At 41.8% G+C, this 21,996-nt stretch overlaps 1 protein-coding gene across 1 annotated transcript; it reads left to right on the plus strand.

The window, feature by feature from the left end:
* Positions 1-14,919: 14,919 nt before the first annotated feature.
* Positions 14,920-20,846, plus strand: fgg (fibrinogen gamma chain). The gene is made up of 9 exons (XM_041872168.2): positions 14,920-15,048; positions 15,180-15,227; positions 15,722-15,905; positions 16,472-16,556; positions 16,940-17,070; positions 17,727-17,860; positions 18,123-18,307; positions 19,293-19,570; positions 20,291-20,846. Exons 1-9 carry the CDS (start codon positions 14,986-14,988, stop codon positions 20,479-20,481), a joined length of 1,299 nt encoding a protein of 432 aa, XP_041728102.1. The 5' UTR covers positions 14,920-14,985; the 3' UTR covers positions 20,482-20,846.
* Positions 20,847-21,996: the final 1,150 nt, after the last annotated feature.

Consider the following 21,996-nt stretch of genomic DNA (forward strand, 5'->3'; position numbering starts at 1 on the left):
CCGCTATAACATCTGCTAAACACGTGTATGTGACAAATAAAAATTGATTTGAATTGATTTAGTCATTTACGGTGCAAAGCGATTATATCGGATATCGCGATATTTGGAGTAGCATATCGTAGAAGTCCGCCCAAATATCGCCCTACCCGATAACACACTACTCATAGCACATATACACTGGGTGTAGAAAACATTAGCAACACCTTCCTAATATTCAGTCATCCCTCTTTTGCCCTCAGAACAATTAGTCGAGGCATGGAGTCTACAAGGTGTTAAAAGCATTCCACAGGGATGCTGGCCCATGTTGACTCCAATGCTTCCCACCGTTGTGTCAAGTTGGCTTGATGTCCTTTGGGTAGTGGACCATTCTTGATATACACAGGAAACTGTTGAGCGTGAAAAACCCAGCAGCGTTGCAGTTCTTGACACAAACTGGTGAATCTGGCACCTACTACCATACCCCGTGCAAACGTACTTGTCACGCCCTGGCTCTGGGGACTCTTATATGTTGAGCCAGGGTGTGGATTTTCTATGTGTTATTTTCTATGTTTTGTTCTAGTTCGTGTATTTCTATGTTGGCCAGGGTGGTTCCCAATCAGAGACAGCTGTGGCTCGTTGTCTCTGATTGGGGACCATACTTAGGCAGCCTGTTTTCACTAGTTTGGTGTGGGATCTTGTTCCGGAAGGTTTGTGTTGTGTTAACCTCAGGACTTCACGTATCGTTTGTTTGTTGTGTTTTGTTCGTGTGGTGTACTTATATAAATAATGTACGCATATCACGCTGCGCCTTGGTCTTCATCTTATTACGATCGTGACAGTACTTCAATCTTTTGTTTTACCCATTCAACCTCTGAATGGCACACATACACAATCCATGTCTCAATTGTCTCAAGGCTTAAAAATCTCCTCCCCTTCATCTACACTGATTCAATCAAGTTCAATCAATCACATTTTATTTATAAAGCCCTTTTTACATCAGCAGATGTCACAAAGTGCTATACAGAAACCCAGCATAAAACCCCAAACAGCAAGCAATGCAGGTGTAGAAGCACGGTGGCTAGGAAAAACTCCCTAGAAAGGCAGAAACCTAGAGAGGAACCAGGCTTTGAGGGGTGGCCAGTCCCCTTCTGGCTGTGCCGGGTGGAGATTATAACAGTACATGGCCATTAAGGCCAGATTTTTCTCCAAGATGTTCAAACATTCATAGATGACCATCAGGGTCAAATAAAAGTCACTGTGGTTGTAGAGGTTGCAACAGGTCAGTACATCAGGAGTAAATGTCACTTGGCTTTTCATAGCCGGGCATTTAGAGGTTGAAATAGCAGGTGAGTCAATATCACTATGAGGTGCCTTTGGTGTCCTCATCAGACTCACTCAGTCATCATGAAAATGTAGCAGAATAATGAAAGTCTGAGGTCTTATTATAAGTGGCCAAACATTTGCACACATATCAGTAGAATGATAAGTCTCTAAAAAAGTGTTTTCTTCATTTTAGAATTTTTTTTTCATTGGATGTACGTGATTTTGGCATGTCCCACACACTGCTCTGCTAACTACAGTGTGTGTAATAAGTGGTTAAATGATACTAAATCCATTTTTTTTTTACATGGTTTTACTGTCCACAATAAGTTATTTGATAAAACAAGTAATTTTGATCATGTATATTGTATTTTCATAATCATATTGAACATTTTGCATGTGTCCCTGAAATTGCTTTTTGAAAAAAGCGTTTTGAATTGGAAATATATGATGGGGCGGCAGGTAGCTTAGTGGGTAAGAGCGTTGTGCCAGTAACCGAAAGGTCGCTGGTTCTAATCCCCGAGCCGACTAGGTGAAAAATCTGTCGATGTGCCCTTAAGCAAGGCACTTAACCCTAATTGCTCCTGTAAGTCGCTCTGGATAAGAGCGTCTGCTAAATGACTAAAATGTAAATGTAAAATTGCTGTCCACCCTGTCATTATGGGGTAACTGCCCCTTTAAGAAACCCACTGATGTTTTCAGTGACATCACTACGAGCATTTTGTCTTTCTTCAATGAAGGCTGAAGCAGTGTCTAGTTGCAGAGTAAGTATTTACACTTATGTTTCATAATTTTCATCATATTATGTGTGTAGTTGGATGTTGTCAAGCTTAACATGTCCACTCTGTCATAGTGAAATATCAATTGATAGAAAAACCTATCAGAACTTTGAAATATATTTGTAAAACAGTACACAGTCAGCTTGCTAACTGTAGTATGTTGCTAAGTGAAGGTCCACCATGTGCTCATTAAATGCTAACATTAGCCAAAAATGTCCACCCTGTCATTGTCCACCCTGTCAGCAAGCCTTCCATGACAGGGTGGACATGGTTCATGACAGGAAGGACATGTGCATAGTTTAGGCCACATACTGATAATGTTACACATATTACAACAGCTATTACACACATTTTATAACAGTACATGCTATACATAGTAAGAATAGACAATATGGACAATTTTTTTGGCTATATCGGTACCAGCAAACCTAGTTTGATAATGCAAGCCTAGTTTACCGGGACTGCCAATTAAAGTGTGTAAGGGAACGTTTTGAATCGTCTTTTTCAAGGAATGAGATCAAAAGGAGCTGAGATAGCAAGGAGATATCGGGAACGTCGTGATGCTGACCCAGACAGAAGAAGAAAGTACCTTGAGAAAGAAAGGGTCAAATGGAAAAAGACAGAGAGACTGGAAAGAAGAAGGGTGTCAATGAGCTCAGTGAGAGAGAGAAGAGGGCAAAAGAAAGAAATGGAGAGAGGCAAAAGTCAAGCCAGAGCCAGAAACAGGGCCAGTGCTTTGCTACAGTCAGAATCAAAGCCTGAGGTACCTGCAATAGCTGCCATAAAAGGCACTATGAGAATCCACCAAGCTATCAGTCTGACACCCGGCCAAATGAAATACAGAGACATTTCATGTCTGTGTAAAAGGGAGGAAGGTGTTTTGGACTGCCCCTGCTTTAACCTTCAAGAGGTCACTCTAGCTAATGTTCCTGTTTCATCTGACAAGTCCCCAGCATGTGGAAAGACACCAGATAATCCTAGGAGACCAGAAATGATTGAGGTAAAGCACATTGGAGAGTTGTGCGTCGTTAATTATGACAATGAAGCATACCCAGGTATCATCATGGATGCAGAAGGGCACAGTGTGAAAGTTAAGTGTATGCAACGCCATGGCATAAACAAGTTCAAATGGCCAAGTCTTCGGGACGACATCTGTTGGTACCATGACTGGCAGGTACTTTGCCTAAAACCAGAACCACAGGCTCTGAACAAGCGCTCTGTACAGATTGAAGTGTCTGCATGGAAGTATGTGGAACAGGAACTGCAGAACTGAGCCATGTCTCTGCAGAAAGGGAGAGACTGTTTGGAGATGCGTCCAAGTGATCTTTCTGTAATATTCTGTTTTTTCAAATCAACTGTTCTCCACTTAAAAAACATTTTTCTTCTTGTTCTACAGTTGAATGTTTGACTTTCACTGTGCAGAATGATGTACAGAGTTTAACGCTAGAAGGCCACATTAATGTCTCATTTTGGGCATCTTTATTCAGTGGCTGCATGCAGTTTGAGTGGATCAAAAACAGTCTGTTCAACTTGTAATGTCCCCCTACATGGGAAAAGGCATTTTTTACATCATTTTCTTGCATTGTTCCTTGCATTTATGAGGCCATTCAATGACATTTCACAACGTGTCCACCCTGTCATGCCCAGGGTCCACCCTGTCATGTCACTGTCCACCCTGTTATTTTCATGTTCTATGAAAATAAACAAATTATTTTCACAAGTTAGCAAAATCTTTTGTGTGATTCCTTTATAAACAAATGAGGGCCAAATAGTATTGTTTGAAAGTTTGACCAGATATCTTTTTTGTTAGATTTTATTTAGAAAAGAAAGTGCAACTCTCGCAGATTTTATAGAGAAACAAATAGTTTGCCATAATTTCATTATTATCCAAATACTTTTCCCATAAACTAAAATATATTGTTGAGAAAGTGACTAAATAGTTTTCTGAAAATGTACGTTTTATAATCACTATGTAATTACAATGTATTTATTCTGCTTTGAAATTGTCCATGACAGGGTGGACATATTTTGCTGTTTGCATGTAAATTGTCTGCTTGCAGTTAATTTATAAAAAGTGTGGGAGCTTGACCAATATGCATTTCTAACAGCATAACATATACTTAATACAATGAATATGAAGTTCAATGGAAAATCTCAGCTTTTTGGGGGGGAAATGGGGAAGTCTCAAAGGCACCTTATGGTGATATTGACCCAGGTGCGGTAGAGAGAGAGAGTTGAAAACAGCAGGTCTGGGACAAGGTAGCACATCCGGTGAACAGGTCAGGGTTCCATAGCCGCAGGCAGAAGAGTGGAAACTGGAGCAGCAGCACGACCAGGTGGACTGGGGACAGCAAGGAGTCATCAGGCCAGGTAGTCCTGAGGCATTGTCCTAAGGCTCAGGTCCTCCGCCGGGACGGGAGGGAGAGAGGGAGATAATTTAAAGTGGATTGAAGTGGATTTAACAAGTGACATCAATGAGGGATCATAGCTTTCAACTGGATTCACCAGGTCAGTCTATGTCCTAATATTTTGTACATTCAGTGTAGGTTGACCCCAGAGACTGGGGGTTCGATTCCCATGTCCACCCTACCTACTCTGTGTCTCCTTCATCTATCTCCCCCTCTTCCACTAATCTGTCTAAATGAAGCAGAAAAAGATACCCCCCCAAAATATTTCATGCATATGGTTCTGTGGTGGAACATGCAACCACACAAAACCCAACAGAACCACGTGGAAACGCTCCAAGCAACCTATTACTGTCTGAGACAGTGAAAAATCAGAATTGAGTTTGAGGTGTTTTGATTGCACTGGTGCAGTTTGTCCTCATTTAAACCTTTGAATACATTCCATTGTAGAAACGCTATAAGCAACCAATTACTGTCTGAGACAAACAGAGATGTGACAGTTTTCCCCTCAGTAAAAAAATCTGAAATTAGTGTTTTGGTTGCACTGGCTCAGTTAGCCTTCGTTTTGAATGCATTCAGATGGCACTGCTCAGAGCAGTGTACCACTACTGCCCAGTCAGAGATCCCAATTCCTCAGATTTCTCAACCCCCTGAATGCTTGAAATCCCTTGGAAAACAGCTTAGAGGAGTGTCAGGCATTTTGCTGGGATTCAACTCCTGGCCTAGTAGGCCTGTATGAAGCTAATGCCTCACAACTCATGCCCAACGTATCAGAAGACGGAGCTCAATTCAATCAAACCCTCGTTGTGGAATTGTTCGCTACCACTCTTTTGCCCATGGTCAAATGAAAGCACAGGAGCGCTACAACATTGAGATTGCATTCCTAGTCGTCTTTATTGCAGTCTTGTTGGGCATCTCAGGAAATTGCTGTATTGTATTGTAACAAACAGTGACAGGGCAATGTCCCTTGTGGGTCTTGAACCCCTGGTCTCCCAGTTCGAAAGCCTACCTAGGCAAGGGTCTTTACACTGCGCTTTATTATACCAAGTCCTTCACACGAACACGACTCTCCGATGACCTCACAGACAGCATCCCACTTCTGACACCAATGTAGCGAAAGGCGACAGTGCAACCCTCCTTGCGGATCTCTTGCAACGCCAGGGTCGTGGGTTCAAATCCTGCTGGGGCCACCCATACGACAATGTATGGCGGCGCTACTGTAAGTCACTTTAGATAAAAGTGTCTGCTAAATGACATACTTCAGGAGATCATAACCAGGCTGTTTAGGCTAGGGTCCAGGCTGATAATCTGTGTCAGGCGACTGAAAACAACAACGACCTAGAACGCCCTGATGGTTCATATTCAGTAGTAGGCCTTTAATAAACAAACAGGAAATATTGTCTCTTCCATGGCCTCAAATGAACCAAGTATTCCTCTCCAAGTCTTGGGACATATGAGGACACTGATATGTTGTTTATAGTCTCGCTGCCAGAAACAAATGGCCATCTGGTTCCATGCTCCAAAAGTTCCTTAAAAATACATACCAGATACCGCAGCCAATTAGGAGCAAAGTTGGCCATTGGAAGCCTTGTTTTTGTTCATAGGCTTTGTTGCTAACAATGTGTGTAGCTTTGGGGCTACACAGTACACACAATGTGTGTAGCTTCAGTGTTAGCTTCAGGGCTAACAATGTGTGTAGCTTCAGTGTTTGCTTCAGGGCTAACAATGTGTGTAGCTTCAGTGTTAGCTTCGGGCTAACAATGTGTGTAGCTCGGAACAACTCTCTTCCCAGGAGGACCACAATGAAAAGGACTGTCACAACATTTTTTGGTTGTTTTTACAATGGTGATTAATGTAATTGATTACAGACCGATTATTGATTTTGGACAATGAAATGTGTCATAGCTTTCACATCCTGCCTCATAGTAAAACTTGGTGTGTCAGTATGTCTGACAAACTTTCTCAGGAGGTTCAAAGACATTTTAGGTCAGCCACTGGCTGCAGTGATGTTTATTCTTTTAGACAGGACAGGAGATGCATGCATATTCCTGAATATAAATACTGAATGCCCTCTATTGTAATATATCCAGGGGGCTAAATGCTTTACCAATTATCCACAACAAACAAGTTTTTTTTTTTTCAAAAGGATTAAAATGTAATCAATGTGTTTCAATACATTGAAATACAATAAAGTCCAAAATTATTGGCACTCTTGATCAATGACTGACTGTATACAGTGCATTCGGAAAGTATTCAGACCCCTTGACTTTTTCCACATTTTCTACGTTACAGCCTTATTCTAAAATGGATTAAACTAATTTTATTACTCATCAATCTACACAAAATACCCCATAATGACAAAGCAAAAACAGGTTTTTAGAAATGTTTGCTAATTACAGAAATACCTTATTTACATAAGTATTCAGACCCTTTGCTATGAGACTCGAAATTGAGCTCAGGTGCATTCTGTTTCCATTGATCATCCTTGAGATGTTTCTACAACTTGATTGGAGTCCACCTGTGGTAAATTCAATTGATTGGACATGATTTGGAAAGGCCCACACCTGTCTATATAAGGTCCCACAGTTGACAGTGCATGTCAGAGCAATAACCAAGCCATGAGGTCGAAGGAATTGTCCGTAGAGCTCCGAGACAGGATTGTGTCGAGGCACAGATCTGGGGAAGGGTACCAAAAAATGTCTGCAGCATTGAAAGTCCCAAAGAACACAGTGGCCTCCATCATTCTTAAATGGAAGAAGTTTGTAACCACCAAGACTCTTCCTAGAGCTGGCTGCCCGGCCAAACTGAGTAATCGGGGGAGAAGGGCCTTGGTCAGGGAGGTGACCAAGAACCCGATGGTCACTCTGACAGAGTTCCTCTGTGGAGATTGGAGAACTTTCTAGAAGGACAACCATTTCTGCTGCACTCCACCAATCAGGCATTTATGGTAGTGGCCAGATGGAAGCCACCCCTCAGTAAAAGGCACATGACAGCCCTCTTGGAGTTTGCCAAAGGCACCTAAAGGACTCAGACCATGAGAAGCAAGATTCTCTGGTCTGATGAAACTAAGATTGAACTATTTGGCCTGAATGCCAAGCGTCACGTCTGGAGGAAACCTGGCACCATCCCTACAGTGAAGCATGGTGGTGGCAGCGTCATGCTGTGGGGATGTTTTTCAGCGGCAGGGACTGGGAGACTTATCAGGATCGAGGGAAAGATGAATGGAGCAAAGTACAATGAGATCCTTGACGAAAACCTGCTCCAGAGGGCTCAGGACCTCAGACTGGGGCGAAGGTTCACCTTCCAACAGGACAACGACCCTAAGCACACAGCCAAGACAACGCAGGAGTGACTTTGGGATAAGTCTCTGAATGTCCTTGAGTGGCCAAGCCAGAGCCCGGACTTGAGCAGAGACCTGAAAATAGCTGTTCAGTGACGCTCCCCATCCAACCTGACAGAGCTTGAGAGGATCTGCAGAGAAGAAAGGGAGAAACTCCCCTAATACATGTCTGCCAAGCTTGTAGCATCATACCCAAAAAGACTCGAGGCTGTAATCGCTGCCAAAGGTGCTTCGACAAAGTACTGAGTAAAGGGTCTGAATACTTACATCAATTGGATATTTCAGTTTTATTTTTTTTATACATTTGCAAAATATCTAAAAACCTGTATTTGCTTTGTCATTATGGGGTATTGTGTGTAGATGGATGAGGGGAAAATAACGATTGAATCAATTTTAGAATACGGCTGTAACATAACAAAATGTGGAAAAAGTCAAGGGGTCTGAATACTTTCCGAATGCACTGTATATGAATGGACAAAGCCATCGATCACCATTCAGTCTTATGTGAAGACTCAATACCGCATTGAAGCCAAATCAAGTCGGTTAAGATGGTGTCTCAGGTCAGAACAGTTTGTACTGCAGGTTGACATTAGCAACTAAATTATCATTATAACTTCTTCTGTGTGCGATTTAAAAGTAATTGGTTCAAGGACATACATCTGGTGTATTATAAGCAAATATTGGTACAATGATTGTCTTCGAAAAATGTGTTTATTTATATGAAGATTGACCCCGAAGACATCAATTTTCCAATTCACTATAATGGGGTATCCTGTTTTCTGCTAACAATGCCTGCAGTACCGAGGTCGGCCTTGCAATTCGGTGGCAGGTAACAACCCTATGTCCGTCCCAAATGGCACCCTATTCCCCTATAAAGTGCACTACCTCAGAGGGGGCCGTTGTTCTCCCCTGCCCTTTATAAAGATTATTATAAAAAGACTGTGTAAAATAAATAATACACACACTGAGCTATGTTGTATGCTCCAGAAAATGGGAAGATATTATTATTTAAAGATGGAGTCCGCAGTGGGAGTAAACAGCACAACGGCCGCCCCACCACCATTGTTATTGTTTTTGTTGCAGGGCTGAGGAGACATCGTGCAGCATGGTAAAACATATTGTGTTCTTCTATCCCACGTGCTGTGATCGGAAAAAAAATGGTGTTTGTTGTTTGCAGTAACTTCTTTGTTATTGTAATATCGCAAAAGGACCTGGCTGTTTCACCATTAAGGATTTCGGCTTTAAACTAATACAATTGCTCAGAAAAATAGATTTTGTTTAACAAGTAATATATTTTTTCTATAAAAGATAGTTTTCAATACCTTTCAATACCTCACCTTGCGAGGATAACGGCACTGATCATTTTTCTCAAATGTTTTAGGAGATTGAAGAACACATTGGGAGGGGTCTTAGATCATTCCTCCATACAGAACCTTTCCAGATCCTTGATGTCCTTCATTTGCACTAATGGACTACCCTCTTCAATTCAAACCATAGGTTTTCAATGGGGTCCAAGTCCGGAGACTGCAGATGTTGATTTTGTGGTCAATTAACCATTTTAGAAAAAGGCTCAGTGCCTTAGGTGAAGTATTGAAAGGTATTGAAAACAGTAGTGCCAATCATTTTGACCCCTATCTTTTTGAGAGAAAAAAAGTATTACTTGTTAAAAAAATATATATATATCTGAGCAATTGTATTAGTATAAAATAATATAATTTTCCAAAAATGTTGAGCATACTATATAGCTCAGTATTTGTATTCTCTATTTTATAGTATTTTTTGCTCATCTTTATCAAGGGTGCCAGACTGTAGCACACCTTAACTGTAAAACTTAATATTATTATTATTATCTTATCGTTTCGCTCCCTTACCAGTAGGCATGCTTTAGTTACAATTCAATGACGTCAAAAAGACACACTTGAACATGCTGCATTGTCCTTGCGACTTTCGAGTGGGGACATTTGCATGCAATGTACGTAAGCAGGTCTTTTTGGGGGGCACAGCAGTGGAAGTAGCCTCCATTCTAACATTTCTCTACCCTATTCAGCCCCTACAAGCTCCGCTAGGCTCCAATTCAAATCACAAAGTCCTAATAGCTTAATTGTTTGTGTGAGAGCGTCTCAAGAATACGAATAAAAACGTTTTTAAGCTCTTCAAAAAAAAAAGCTGCTTTGGTTTTTGCGCAACTCCAACAAATGGAAACGTGTTTGCCTGACAGGCGAAGCGAAACTAACAATTAGTGCCCACATGTTACTGAAACTATAATTAAACGCTCTGTCGTAAACAAACGTTTCATGACAGTGAGGTATTGAAGTGGAATATTGTTTTGACATGCGTCACCACTGACCGTGCCGTCTTTGCCCGCATTGTTCTGTCTCAACGGGACACAAAAGCCTTTTCAGAAGTGTGTTTGTTCATTAAGTTTGATTCACTTTATAGGCTTAACAACGCTCATTCAGATAGATTGACTGGTTAAAAGAGATTTATCTGTGATTCACAGGCCTGTTAATAGTTGTGGGAACGTTTCCTCTTTTTCACTGTCTGTCAAAAGAATGGTTGTGGGAACGTTTCCTCTTTTTCACTGTCTGTCAAAAGAATGGTTGTGGGAACGTTTCCTCTTTTTCACTCTCTGTCAAAAGAATGGTTGTGGGAACGTTTCCTCTTTTTCACTGCCTGTAGAAAGAATGGTTGTAGGAACGTTCACTCTTTTTGTAACTGTCTGTAAGAAGCTGAGACCCAAACTGAGGCTGTTCTAATATGGACACCGTTGTCTTAAATTTGAGCTCCTGGGTGAAGTGTCTAGTATCATCTTTCCCTCCCCCCAATCCTAACCTTTACCAACTGAATTGTATGGCCTCTCTCTCCAGTGTTCCTCAGATCGTGGTAGCTCAACTCCCACTGGTGGTTATCCTAAGAAATGAAGCCATGGTTGGAGTAGGACAAATTTGCCCACCCAACTACTGACAGAGGGTCATTACCAGGGTTGGAAAGAGTACTGAAATATCCTACTCAAGTAGAAGTACTGTTACTTTAATGACATTTTACTCAATAGAAGTCAAATTACTGGTGTAAAAAAGCTACTCAAGGTAAAGTAAAAAGTAGCTCATTTAAAAAGTACTCAGAGTAAAAGTAATTGTTACTTTTTAAATAAAAACATAATTAGCTAATTTCGCTAAGGTTACCTGAACATTGTTACTGTCACGCCCTGACTAAGGGGACTTGTATATGTTGAGTCAAGGTGTGTATGTTCTATGTTGTATATTTCTATGTTTATATTCTAGTATGTCTATTTCTATGTTGGCCGGTGTGGTTCCCAATCAGAGGCAGCTGTCGCTCGTTGTCTCTGATTGGGGACCATACTTAGGCAGCCTATTGGCACTAGTGGGTTGTGGGATCTTGTTCCGTGTTATGGTATGGTATGGTATGGTATGGTATGGTATGGTATGGTATGGTATGGTATGGTATGGTATGGTATGGTATGGTATGGTATGGTATGGTATGGTATGGTATGGTATGGTATGGTATGGTATGGTATGGTATGGTATGGTATGGTGTGGTGTGGTATGGTATGGTGTGGTATGGTGTGGTGTGGTGTGGTGTGGTGTGGTGTGGTGTGGTGTGGTGTGGTGTGGTGCCTTGCACTTCGCGTATCGTTTGTTTATTGTTTATTCGTTAATAAACATGTATGCATATCAGGCTGCGCCTTGGTCCGTCCCGTCGATGAATGAACGTGACAGTTACACATTAGATTTTCCATGGATTAAATTGAAAATTGAAGCGAGGAAAGGAATGTACTGCAGGAACTAAGTTCATTTATTTTATGAGTTGCAACCAGGCACATCTGTATGTAAAAGATTAAGGATGTCAAAAACATACTATTACATTTGAAAATAAATTAAACATTCAAAGCAATTCAAATGTATTGATAAATAAAAAAGCTATACAAAATAAAGTACATAAACAATTAAGTTGCCAGTATACTTCAGTATACTTCAGCCTTCAGAAATAAACGTCTAATTATTTCACCCATTCAATCCCTCATACTTGTTACCTGTCTATGTGACCGGCTGACATTCACTCACTCATTCACACTCCCTCCCTCCCTCCCTCCTCCCTCACTCACTCACTCACTCACTCACTCACTCTCTCCCTCTTTCCTTCACTCACAAACTCCCTCTTTCACTCACTCACCTGGGGTGTAAAGTGTACTGAAATATCCTACTCAAGTAGTACTGTTACTTTAATTAATATTTACTCAGGTATAAATAAAATTACTGACTCAAAAAGTACAAGTACTCTGAAAAGCTACTCAATTACAGTAACGAGAGTATTCGTAATTAGTTACTTTACCCCTCTGGTCATTTTTCATCATTACAGATACTTTTCATCCCCCTAATGGTTAAAATTAGTATTGGGGGAAAGGGGAATTTCCCCCAATACTAATGTTGTTAACCATTAGGGGGATCAAGGATTATCTGATCTGTGGTTAATAGCAATTTCTACCTCGAGTGGCATGGGGAGAATCTCAATTGCATAATCCTCACGTCCTCTCTCCTCAGCTCCTTCTCAAAACCCATTGGATCAGAAAGCCAGATGTCGCAAAAAGTATGCAATTGAGATTCTCCTATGGTATGCCAGAGCATTGATCCATACCAATGTCTCCTTCAATCATCGGCAAGAAACAAAATAGCATCAGCAAGATTGCTCTAACTGTCTGCCTCAGCATTGCCTATCAAAGACTCCCTGAGTGGCGCAGTGGTCTAAGGCACTGCAGTGCTAGCTGTGCCACTAAAGATCCTGGTTCGAATCCAGGCTGTGTCGTAGCCTGCCGCGACCGGGAGACCCATGGGGCGGCGCACAATTGGTCCAGGGTAGGGGAGGGAATGGCCGGCAGGGATGGAGCTCAGTTGGTAGAGCATGGTGTTTGCAACGCCAGGGTTGTGGGTTCGATTCCCACAGGGGGCCAGTAGGAAAAATAAAAAGATAATATAAGAGCGTCTGCTAAATGACTAAAAATGTAATATTAACACAAATGAGTCTCCATAATGGAAATTAAATGTTGTGTTGGTGGTAATCATTAGCCTACAGTGCAGTGGCAGTGGCTCTGTGCCCACTAGTTCTGTTAGTATTGAGGGAGGATGGATCAAGTTGTTCCTAACTGCTGATCCAGGGCTAGGTCTATTTGTACTCTCCTAATGTTTAAAGGAAGGATTTGGGGTTAAAGGGGCAATCTGCAGTTAGGAACAACTAGCCGTCACCGTCTCTGTTTCGGTAAACAGCTGAGGGATGGGCCTGAAGAAATGTTGGCACTCTCAAATTCATAGTCAGCGCTATGGGTGAAAGGACTGACCATCCGCGTCTGCTAAATGACTAAAATGTAAATATACAAATTATAGTTTTAACCATGTTTTAAGGTTATACAGCCTTTGTTTACAATTGCATTGTTTACTAACTAAGCTTATACACTACATTACCAAAGTATGTGGGCGCCTGCTCGTCGAACATCTAATTCCAAAATCATGGACATTAATATGGAGTTGATACCCCCTTTGCTGTTAAAACAGCCTCCACTCTTCTGGGAAGGCCTTCCACTAGATGTTGGAACATAACTAACGCCACAAGAGTGAGGTCGGGCACTGATGTTGGGCGATTAGCCTGGCTCACAGTCAGCGTTCCAATTCATCCCAAAGGTGTTCGATGGGGTTGAGGTCAGGGCTCTGTGCAGGCCAGTCAAGTTATTCCACACCGATCTGGACAAACCATTTCTGTATGGACCTCGCTTTGTGCACGGGGGCATTGTCATGCAGTTGGAGGCACAGAATCATCTAGAATGTCATTGTATGCTGTAACGTTAAGATTTCCCTTCACTGGAGCTAAGGGGCCTAGCCCGAACCATGAAAAACAGCCCCAGAACATTATTCCTCCACCACCAAACTTTACAGTGGGCACTATGCATTGGGGCAGGTAGCATTCTCCTAGAATCCGCCAAACCCCGATTCGTCCGTTCGACTGCCAGTTGGTGAAGCGTAATTCATCACTCCAGAGAAAGCATTTCCACTGCTCAAGTCCAATGGTGGCGAGCTTTACACCACTCCAGCCAATGCTTGGCATTGCGCATGGTGATCTTAGGCTTGTGTGCGGCTGCTCCGCCATGGAAACCCATTTCATAAAGCTCCCTATGAACAGTTATTATGCTGACATTGCTTCCAGAGGCAGTTTGGAAATCGGTAGTGAGTGTTACAACCGAGGACAGCTTTTTTTTACGCATTACGTGCTTCAGCACTCGGCGGTCCCGTTCTGTGAGCTTGTGTGGCCTACCACTTTGCGTTGTTGCTCCTAGACGTTTCCACTTCACAATAACAGCACTTACAGTTGACCAGGGCAGTTCTAGCAGGACAGAAATTTGACAAACTGACTTGTTGGGAAGGTGGCATCCTATGACGGTGCCACGTTGAAAGTCACTGAGCTCTTCAGTAAGGCCATTCTACTGCAAATGTTTGTCTATGGGGATTGCATGGCTGTGTGAATCCACTAATTTGAAGGGGTGTCCACATACTTTTGTATATATATTGTATCACTCTCCCCACAAAAACAGCCAAATGGTAGAGGACTCTAACTTAAGGAGTGATTGCGGTCCTAAAATAACCTTAAAGGGGACTCACTAATTATAGCTGTCAGAAATATACAATTTTATTTAGAAAACACTCTAAAATAATATCTAATATAGTATATTGTCATATGTTTTATACTGGTTTGAGTGGAATTTGCAAGGTAATGTTTGGTTTGAGTGGAATTTGCAAGGTAATGATATGACATGGTTGACCCAGTGTTGTTTTGACCCCAACGAAGTTCACCACGTGAACCTACTGCCCGCGACTATCCCTGTGATCACAAAGCCATGGAAGGAACCACACCAAACCTGTCAATCAATCCCAGTCACATCTGGGAAAGGATGAGTAGTAGGACATTTGAGTCACAACCTTATCCCAACATTGAGTCATCTACTAGGACATGAGTGGGATGACCCGGCTCTGTTTACACTCGGACCCCTTATCTGCTACCGAAAGGAGGACCTTGATCTGATAAATATACCATCAGGGGCCAGAGGCTCTTCATTCTCCAACTGGACAACACCACAACTGGTGTGCCAAAGGCTAGCAACATGGCTCCTTCACTTTTGTCTACAGCCACAGGCGTTCTTTTGCTATTCTCCCTCTCCTCTGCAGTAAGTGTCAAATTTCAATGAACCTGTTTCATTTTCGACGTGTTCTCTCATAAACAGTGTTCTGCAACAACAAGAGATACAGTAGCATCTACTCAGGTAACAGAATGTGCTGTTTTGCTTCTGATCCACAGCAAATAAGGGGAGACTATTCCGAGGAATGCACACCAAGGGACGGATTTGTGAGTATGATTGTACATGGGATGCACCGATGTACTCTACACCGCTCGTTAAGTGGTGTGTGTACTGGAAGAAATTCCCCATCTTACTATTTCATCCTCTTTGTATTGTATGCTTATTGACATTGTTATTTAGATGGATTTGTTGCTAAATTATAGTCCTCACAAGCATATGATATGTAGTTATGCTGGGGTATTACAACCAATTTAGTTGGTGCCTCTTCAAGAACACACGTAAATAAACATTTTCTAGTTTCTTTGAATCCAATGAAATGTTCCAATACTTACACATCCACTGTCACAATATAACAATATATTATAAATATGCATCACAAATGTCACTCTAGTCCATGTAAAGTGCACTACTTTTGACCAAAGCTCAATGCACCTTGGTCAAAAGTAGTGCACTATAAAGGGAATGGGGTGTCATTTGTGATGACACCCCATCTCTCACATAGTGTTAAAATTAAAGCATCTGTGTTCTGTGCCTGTTGTAGGGCAAGTACTGCCCAACGACATGTGGCGTGGCTGACTACCTCAACAAGTACAAGCCGGTGGTAGACAAGGACCTTGATGAAATGGAGGATATCCTGAAAAGAATAACCAACCTTACCACAGGGGCCACAGAGAAAGTCACCTATATGAAGGATTCGACAACACAACATCAGAAGTCTGGTGCAGGTAATTGACTTTTCTGTATCTTGGGTTATTTGACTTTTCTGTATCTTGGGTTATTTGACTTTTCTGTATCTTGGGTTATTTGACTTTTCTGTATCTTGGGTTATTTGACTTTTCTGTATCTTGGGATATTTGACTTTTCTGTATATTGGGTTATTTGTTAAACTAGCTAATACAAAATAAAAATAAACACAAAATTAACACTATTAGATGTGGTGGAGAAGTCAGTAGCAGAAAAGTCGAAACTTTAAAGAAATACATCAATGAGGTACACTCTGCTTTTCATTGCTATGTGATTTATTTTGCATCACTTCACAAACAGTTTGTCTATAACCTTCATCGAGGTTGTGTTCGATAGGGAGAAACGTTTTGAAACAGAGTGAATCCGAGAGGAACTGTCTGAACTCGTCCAATAAGAGCACATATTTTTGTTTTCCTTTGTAAAATGTTTTTCTACAGTTTGCCCTACTGAAGACACCCAGGTGTTAGGCTCATTTTAAAATAACTATAGACTCTGGTAATTCATGTAGGTTACTGTAACTGAAGCAGGTATTTTGATTGTTCCATAGACGTCCACTACAAAAGGTCATCGAGCATACTGGATGATGTCCTGCGCTTTGAGAAGACCATCGTCTCTCAGGAGGAGCAAATATAGTAAGAATCTAATTTGGTCTCAATTCACTTAGAATTGGACTTGGAACTTCTCCTTAGGAGAGCAATTCACTTCTGGAATTGATTGGCATTTAGTTGGAATTGACCCCGAATGGTCGTATGTCTCTCAGCGGCTAAAGCTGGTTGAAACCAGTCAATGACATCAACAAACAATTATTTCAACCAGTTTTTCCTGCTGGGGACGAAATACCTGCTAAAATTGGAAATACCAGGACTAAGTAAGGGTACAAGTGTCAAATGCTATGTACTTCAAACACATTGATAGTCAAGTCATACACCCACTGACCTACAATTTAAATCACAATCTAAGTTTATGTCCAAATCACCTGAGAAACATTATCAATCTGTTCCCCTCTTTTGCTCAGTCAACTCCAAGGGACACTGGAATCCAACAAGAAGAGGATGTTAGACCTCAAACAGATGTCCATTCAGCTGGATCAGAAATGCAAAGATCCCTGCAAGGATACTGTGGAAATCAAACCCACTACAGGGAAAGGTGAAATCAACAACGTTCTGCAGGTCGTTCTCATTTCATCAGAGAGGTTGCTCAACCCTGCTCCTGGAGAATTCACTCTACATACCCGTCATTTGTCCTTGTTGCTTGTTTAGTCAGAAGCGAGTCAATGGCACAATCAATATAGGCTGAGCAGATTTGTCTCAATCCAGTTATTTGGATGCACTTTAGGGATGGTTAATGAATTATTTTGTTTATATCATATGTTGGCATTTATAAGTGATATTCTTTAAGTAAGGGATATCAATCCAGTTATATGAATGCATTTTTGATTAGTTTAATTAATTAGTTTATAGCATTTCTTGGCATTTATAAGTGATTCTTCCATAAATAGGTATAGCTTTAATTTAAATGATCAAAAATGGCTGTTAATAAATACCACAGAGTGGATCTTTACCAGGGACAAGGGACAATAATCAACAATGAGCAAGATCATAATCAACATAATCAACATAATCAACATAATCAGCAAGGTAATAGTGCCAGAGCTCATTTCCATCTGTAGTCCCGGAACAGGCTAAAAACAGAATCAAAATACTACAAAACCATTGGGTATAGCGCATTGTCCTATGGGAACAGTAGTCTTTGTTATTAACACATAACAACATGATCATGGCATGTTGTTTTTTTTATATTAGATTGCCAGGATATTGCCAACAAGGGTGGCAAAACCAGCGGTCTGTACTACGTGAAGCCACTGAAGGCTAAGGAGCAGTTCCTGGTCTACTGCGAGATCGACGGCTTCGGCCGCGGCTTTACCGTCCTGCAGAGGGTACGTGTGTTCTTCCCTACACATAGTATATTAATTATGGTTGGCCCATGCAGGATTCAAACCCCAACACCACCATGCTCCAACCCACTGAGCCATTGGAAGTTGGAACCAGGGTTGGGGACAATTCTATTTGAATAAGTAAACATTCCAATTGGGATTTAAGTTTTCGGATTGACTAAAGTGAAATGGTATTGACCCAAACCTGATTGGAACCACATACTGTATTATTATCATAACCACCGTCCAACATATATCTCCACAGAGACGTGATGGCAGTGTGGACTTCAACAAGGACTGGGTCCAGTATAAAGAGGGCTTCGGCTACCTGACCCCAGATGACACCAGCGAGTTCTGGCTGGGCAATGAGAAGATGCACCTGCTCTCCACCCAGTCCTCCATCCCATACGTGCTCAGGATCGAGCTTACCGACTGGCAGGGCAACAAGAAGTATGTACAACTAAGTTCGCTACTAAGGCTACTATTAATGCACAGTTAGGTTCTACATTCCCCCTCCTGAATAGAAAATGAATGAACTGGTGTTCATAATGTGGTGGGAACGGCTCTAAGTCTTATCCCATCAAGTAAAATTGGTTCCTATGATGTCACTCCAACCTGTTGTAAGGACGTTATAATGACATCATTGCAACCAACTTGACCCACTGGGATGCTTACCAATCCAATTCTGTGGTGTCTAGGTTTCACGCATTAGAAATGCTATAAATACCATATTTCGCTATTATCAATTCCCCCTCAAAGTTATTGGGGGCTTGGCATCATTGGTCTTGCCTATATGACACATTTACTTGCGCAATTCTCTCCACTAAATTAATGAAATATTTTGGGTTGAATCCTAACTTCAGCAAGTCAACTTTTCACTTAGTCATTAATATCAAGAAGCGACTAAGTTGAAATTCAACTTAAGTGGAAGTTAGGATTCGCCTCTTTAATATATTTAGTGCTGAAATATTTAGTGCCATTTAGTGCAATTTTTTTATGAGGAATTGTGGAAATAAGCAGCAGTAAGCCTTTTCTTTGGTGAGGTGTCTAACTTTCAAATAACATGTTTTTCCACACAAACCTCTGGACTTTAGTTTGCGGAATAGATTTTCTGGTGCCAAGTTACATAGCTGAAAGAACTGACCTCCACAATCAAAGCAAACAACGTATTCTACTTTGTGACACTGGTTTTGGAGGCCAGTACTCAAGCCTTCAGGCTAATATGCTGCATTTTATATGAATACTTTGTGGCCTGTGTGCTTAGTGCCGCGGACCCCGGCACATGCACCACAGTAGGCATGGGTTCAAATCCGACCCAATGCCTTTCTGACCTGCACCGTGTCATCTTCTCACTGTCTTATTTATTCAATAAAACCACACGCATAAAAACAATTTATAAAAATAGCTAATCATTTTATTTATTTTCTTTCTTTAGGCATGCTGACTACGCCATGTTCAAAGTGGGTCCAGAAGTCGACATGTACCGCCTGACCTACGCCTACTACTTTGGCGGTGATGCGGGTGACGCGTTCGACGGCTTTGACTTCGGAGATGACCCCAGCGACAAGTTCTACACGTCCCACAACGGCATGCAGTTTAGTACCAGCGACAAGGACAACGACAAGTTCCAGGGTAACTGTGCTATGCAGGACGGCTCCGGTTGGTGGATGAACCGATGCCACGCCGCCCACCTCAACGGGAAATACTACCAGGGTAAGGACACGCACAGGTGCACACTCTCACACTCTCGCTTTTCTTTTAACCCCATTTTCTCCCCTATTTCGTGATATCCAATTGGTAGTTAGCGTTGTCCCATCGCTGCAACTTCCGTATGGACTTGGGAGAGGCGAAGGTCGAGAGCCATGCGTCCTCCAAAACACGACCCTGCCAAGCCGCACTGCTTCTTGACACAATGCTCACTTAATCCGGAAGCCAGCCGCACCAATGTGTCACAGGAAACACTGTACAACTGGCGACTGTGCTAGCGACCCAGGAGTCGCTAGAGCGCAATGGGACAAGGACATCCCGGCCGGCCAAACCCTCCCCTAACCCAGATGACGCTGGGCCAATTGTACGCCGCCTCATGGGTCTCCCGGTCGCGGCCGGCTGCGACACAGCCCGGGATCGAACCCGGGTCTGTAGTGACACCTCAAGCACTGCAATGCCATGCCTTAAACAGACCGGCCTCCTGAGTGGAGCAGCGGTCTTCCTTTTAAAGAACACTACTCTCCAAGCAACATGAACCATACAAGAGTTATACATTTATGCAAATCACTACCAACCTTTACGAATGTCCGTTTTGGGGGTTCTCTGAAATGTTTACTGTTATCGTTCCAAGAAGGCCACATTTACGAGTAGGCCCAACACTGTTATTTTCATACTTATAACAAACTTTTGATTGACACCTCTGTCTTTTGATCTTTCCATCCCTAGGTGGGAAATACACGGAGAAGGACGCCGGCGAGTCAGGCTACGACAACGGCATCATCTGGGCCACGTGGCAGAGCCGCTGGTACTCAATGAAGGAGACTACCATGAAGATCATCCCCACCAATAGGATCGCAGCAGCGGACGGACAGCAGACCGGAGGGGTCAAACAGTTTGGAGGGCTGGGAGACAACTAAAACACATATTGCAATATCGTCTTAGCTAGAACTTTCTTGAACTTTCCAGGCACAGATTAAGCCAAGTCCTGGACTAAGAAGCACATGGAGAATCTCTATTAAACATGCATTCCAGGATTAATCTATGTCTGGGAAAATGGCCCTCTGTCTTGTTGTATCTTTGTTTTATTGGTTCAATCAATTTCGTGTTTTGTCCTCTTGCCTAAAATATGATCTATGATCAAATCCCTGTTGTTGGATCTTGGTAGATTGGTTTGACTTCTTCTATTTAGCACCTTCTGTTAGAACAAACTTGATCTAGTGTCTATGGAGTTTTATTAGATCTGGTTGGTTTGACCAATGAATAAATGTTTTTCTAAATGTAAGATGTATTTTGAGCTGGTTTTAGATACCCCTGCCCCCACTACATTATCTAAGGTGCACGTGTAACTGAACCCGGGTGGTCTGAATGCAACAAGACTGTGTAAGCCCTCTGAGCTAAAAGCCAAGGCAATACCTCAGGGAGCTAACACAAGTCTTCAAGTCTCAGGCCAAGGCACTGAATCACCTTGGTTACACAAGGGTCTAGCATTTAAAAGACCATGCCAATTTCTTTATTGTACTTTCCCTGATATCCATTCCTGGTACCGCTTGTAACTGTGCAAAATATGATACCCATTTATATGACATACATTTTCTTTAGAAATACAACAAGCAGGATATGATAAGTTGCACATAGGCATCTGATGATAAATTGCAGAAGCATGGAAGTTGGTGGCGGCATTGAAATGCTTTTAAAGGAAAGGCACTGTGCTGGGAAGACATAACTCAATCAATTCGTTCAACTATTTTAAACTATTCTAGATAACGATTTTTAGAAGCTATTTTGATACACTGGTCCCCTCGGGCCTTATTGCTGAAATAGAACATCATAAAGGACATACCAGGATTTTTTATAATTTAACTCTGTTTCTGTATGTTTTTTCCATACTGAACATGACCCTGTTTTTGGTGGGCACTTTTGTCTTAGAGGGGAAAAACACACCACATACTCTCTTTAATAGGGTAAATTCCTACTTCACATTCCAACCTAATAGTGTTACTTTGTTTCCCGTTGACACATCCTCTCAGAATTCAAGAATTCTCAGAATTCAACAGAATTCAACCCATCCCCCGGATGATTATTCTGCTATTCAGAAGTTATATATGTTATATATATGTGATATCAGAAGTTATATATGGCCAATATACCACGGCTAAGGGCTGTTCTTACGCATGACGCAACGCGGAGTGCCTGATACAGCCCTTAGCCGTGGCACACCTGAGGTGCCTTATTGTTATTATAAACTTGTTACCCATGTAATTAGAGCAGTAAAAATAAATGCTTTGTCATACCCGTGGTATATGGTCTGATATACCATGGCTGTCAGCCAATCAGCATTCAGGGCTGGAACAACCCAGTTTATAATACAAAATAAATACCTACAGTGGGGGAAAAAAGTATTTAGTCAGCCACCAATTGTGCAAGTTCTCCCA

This window comes from Coregonus clupeaformis, unplaced genomic scaffold (assembly GCF_020615455.1).
Source record: "Coregonus clupeaformis isolate EN_2021a unplaced genomic scaffold, ASM2061545v1 scaf0201, whole genome shotgun sequence".
Taxonomy (NCBI): domain Eukaryota; kingdom Metazoa; phylum Chordata; class Actinopteri; order Salmoniformes; family Salmonidae; genus Coregonus; species Coregonus clupeaformis.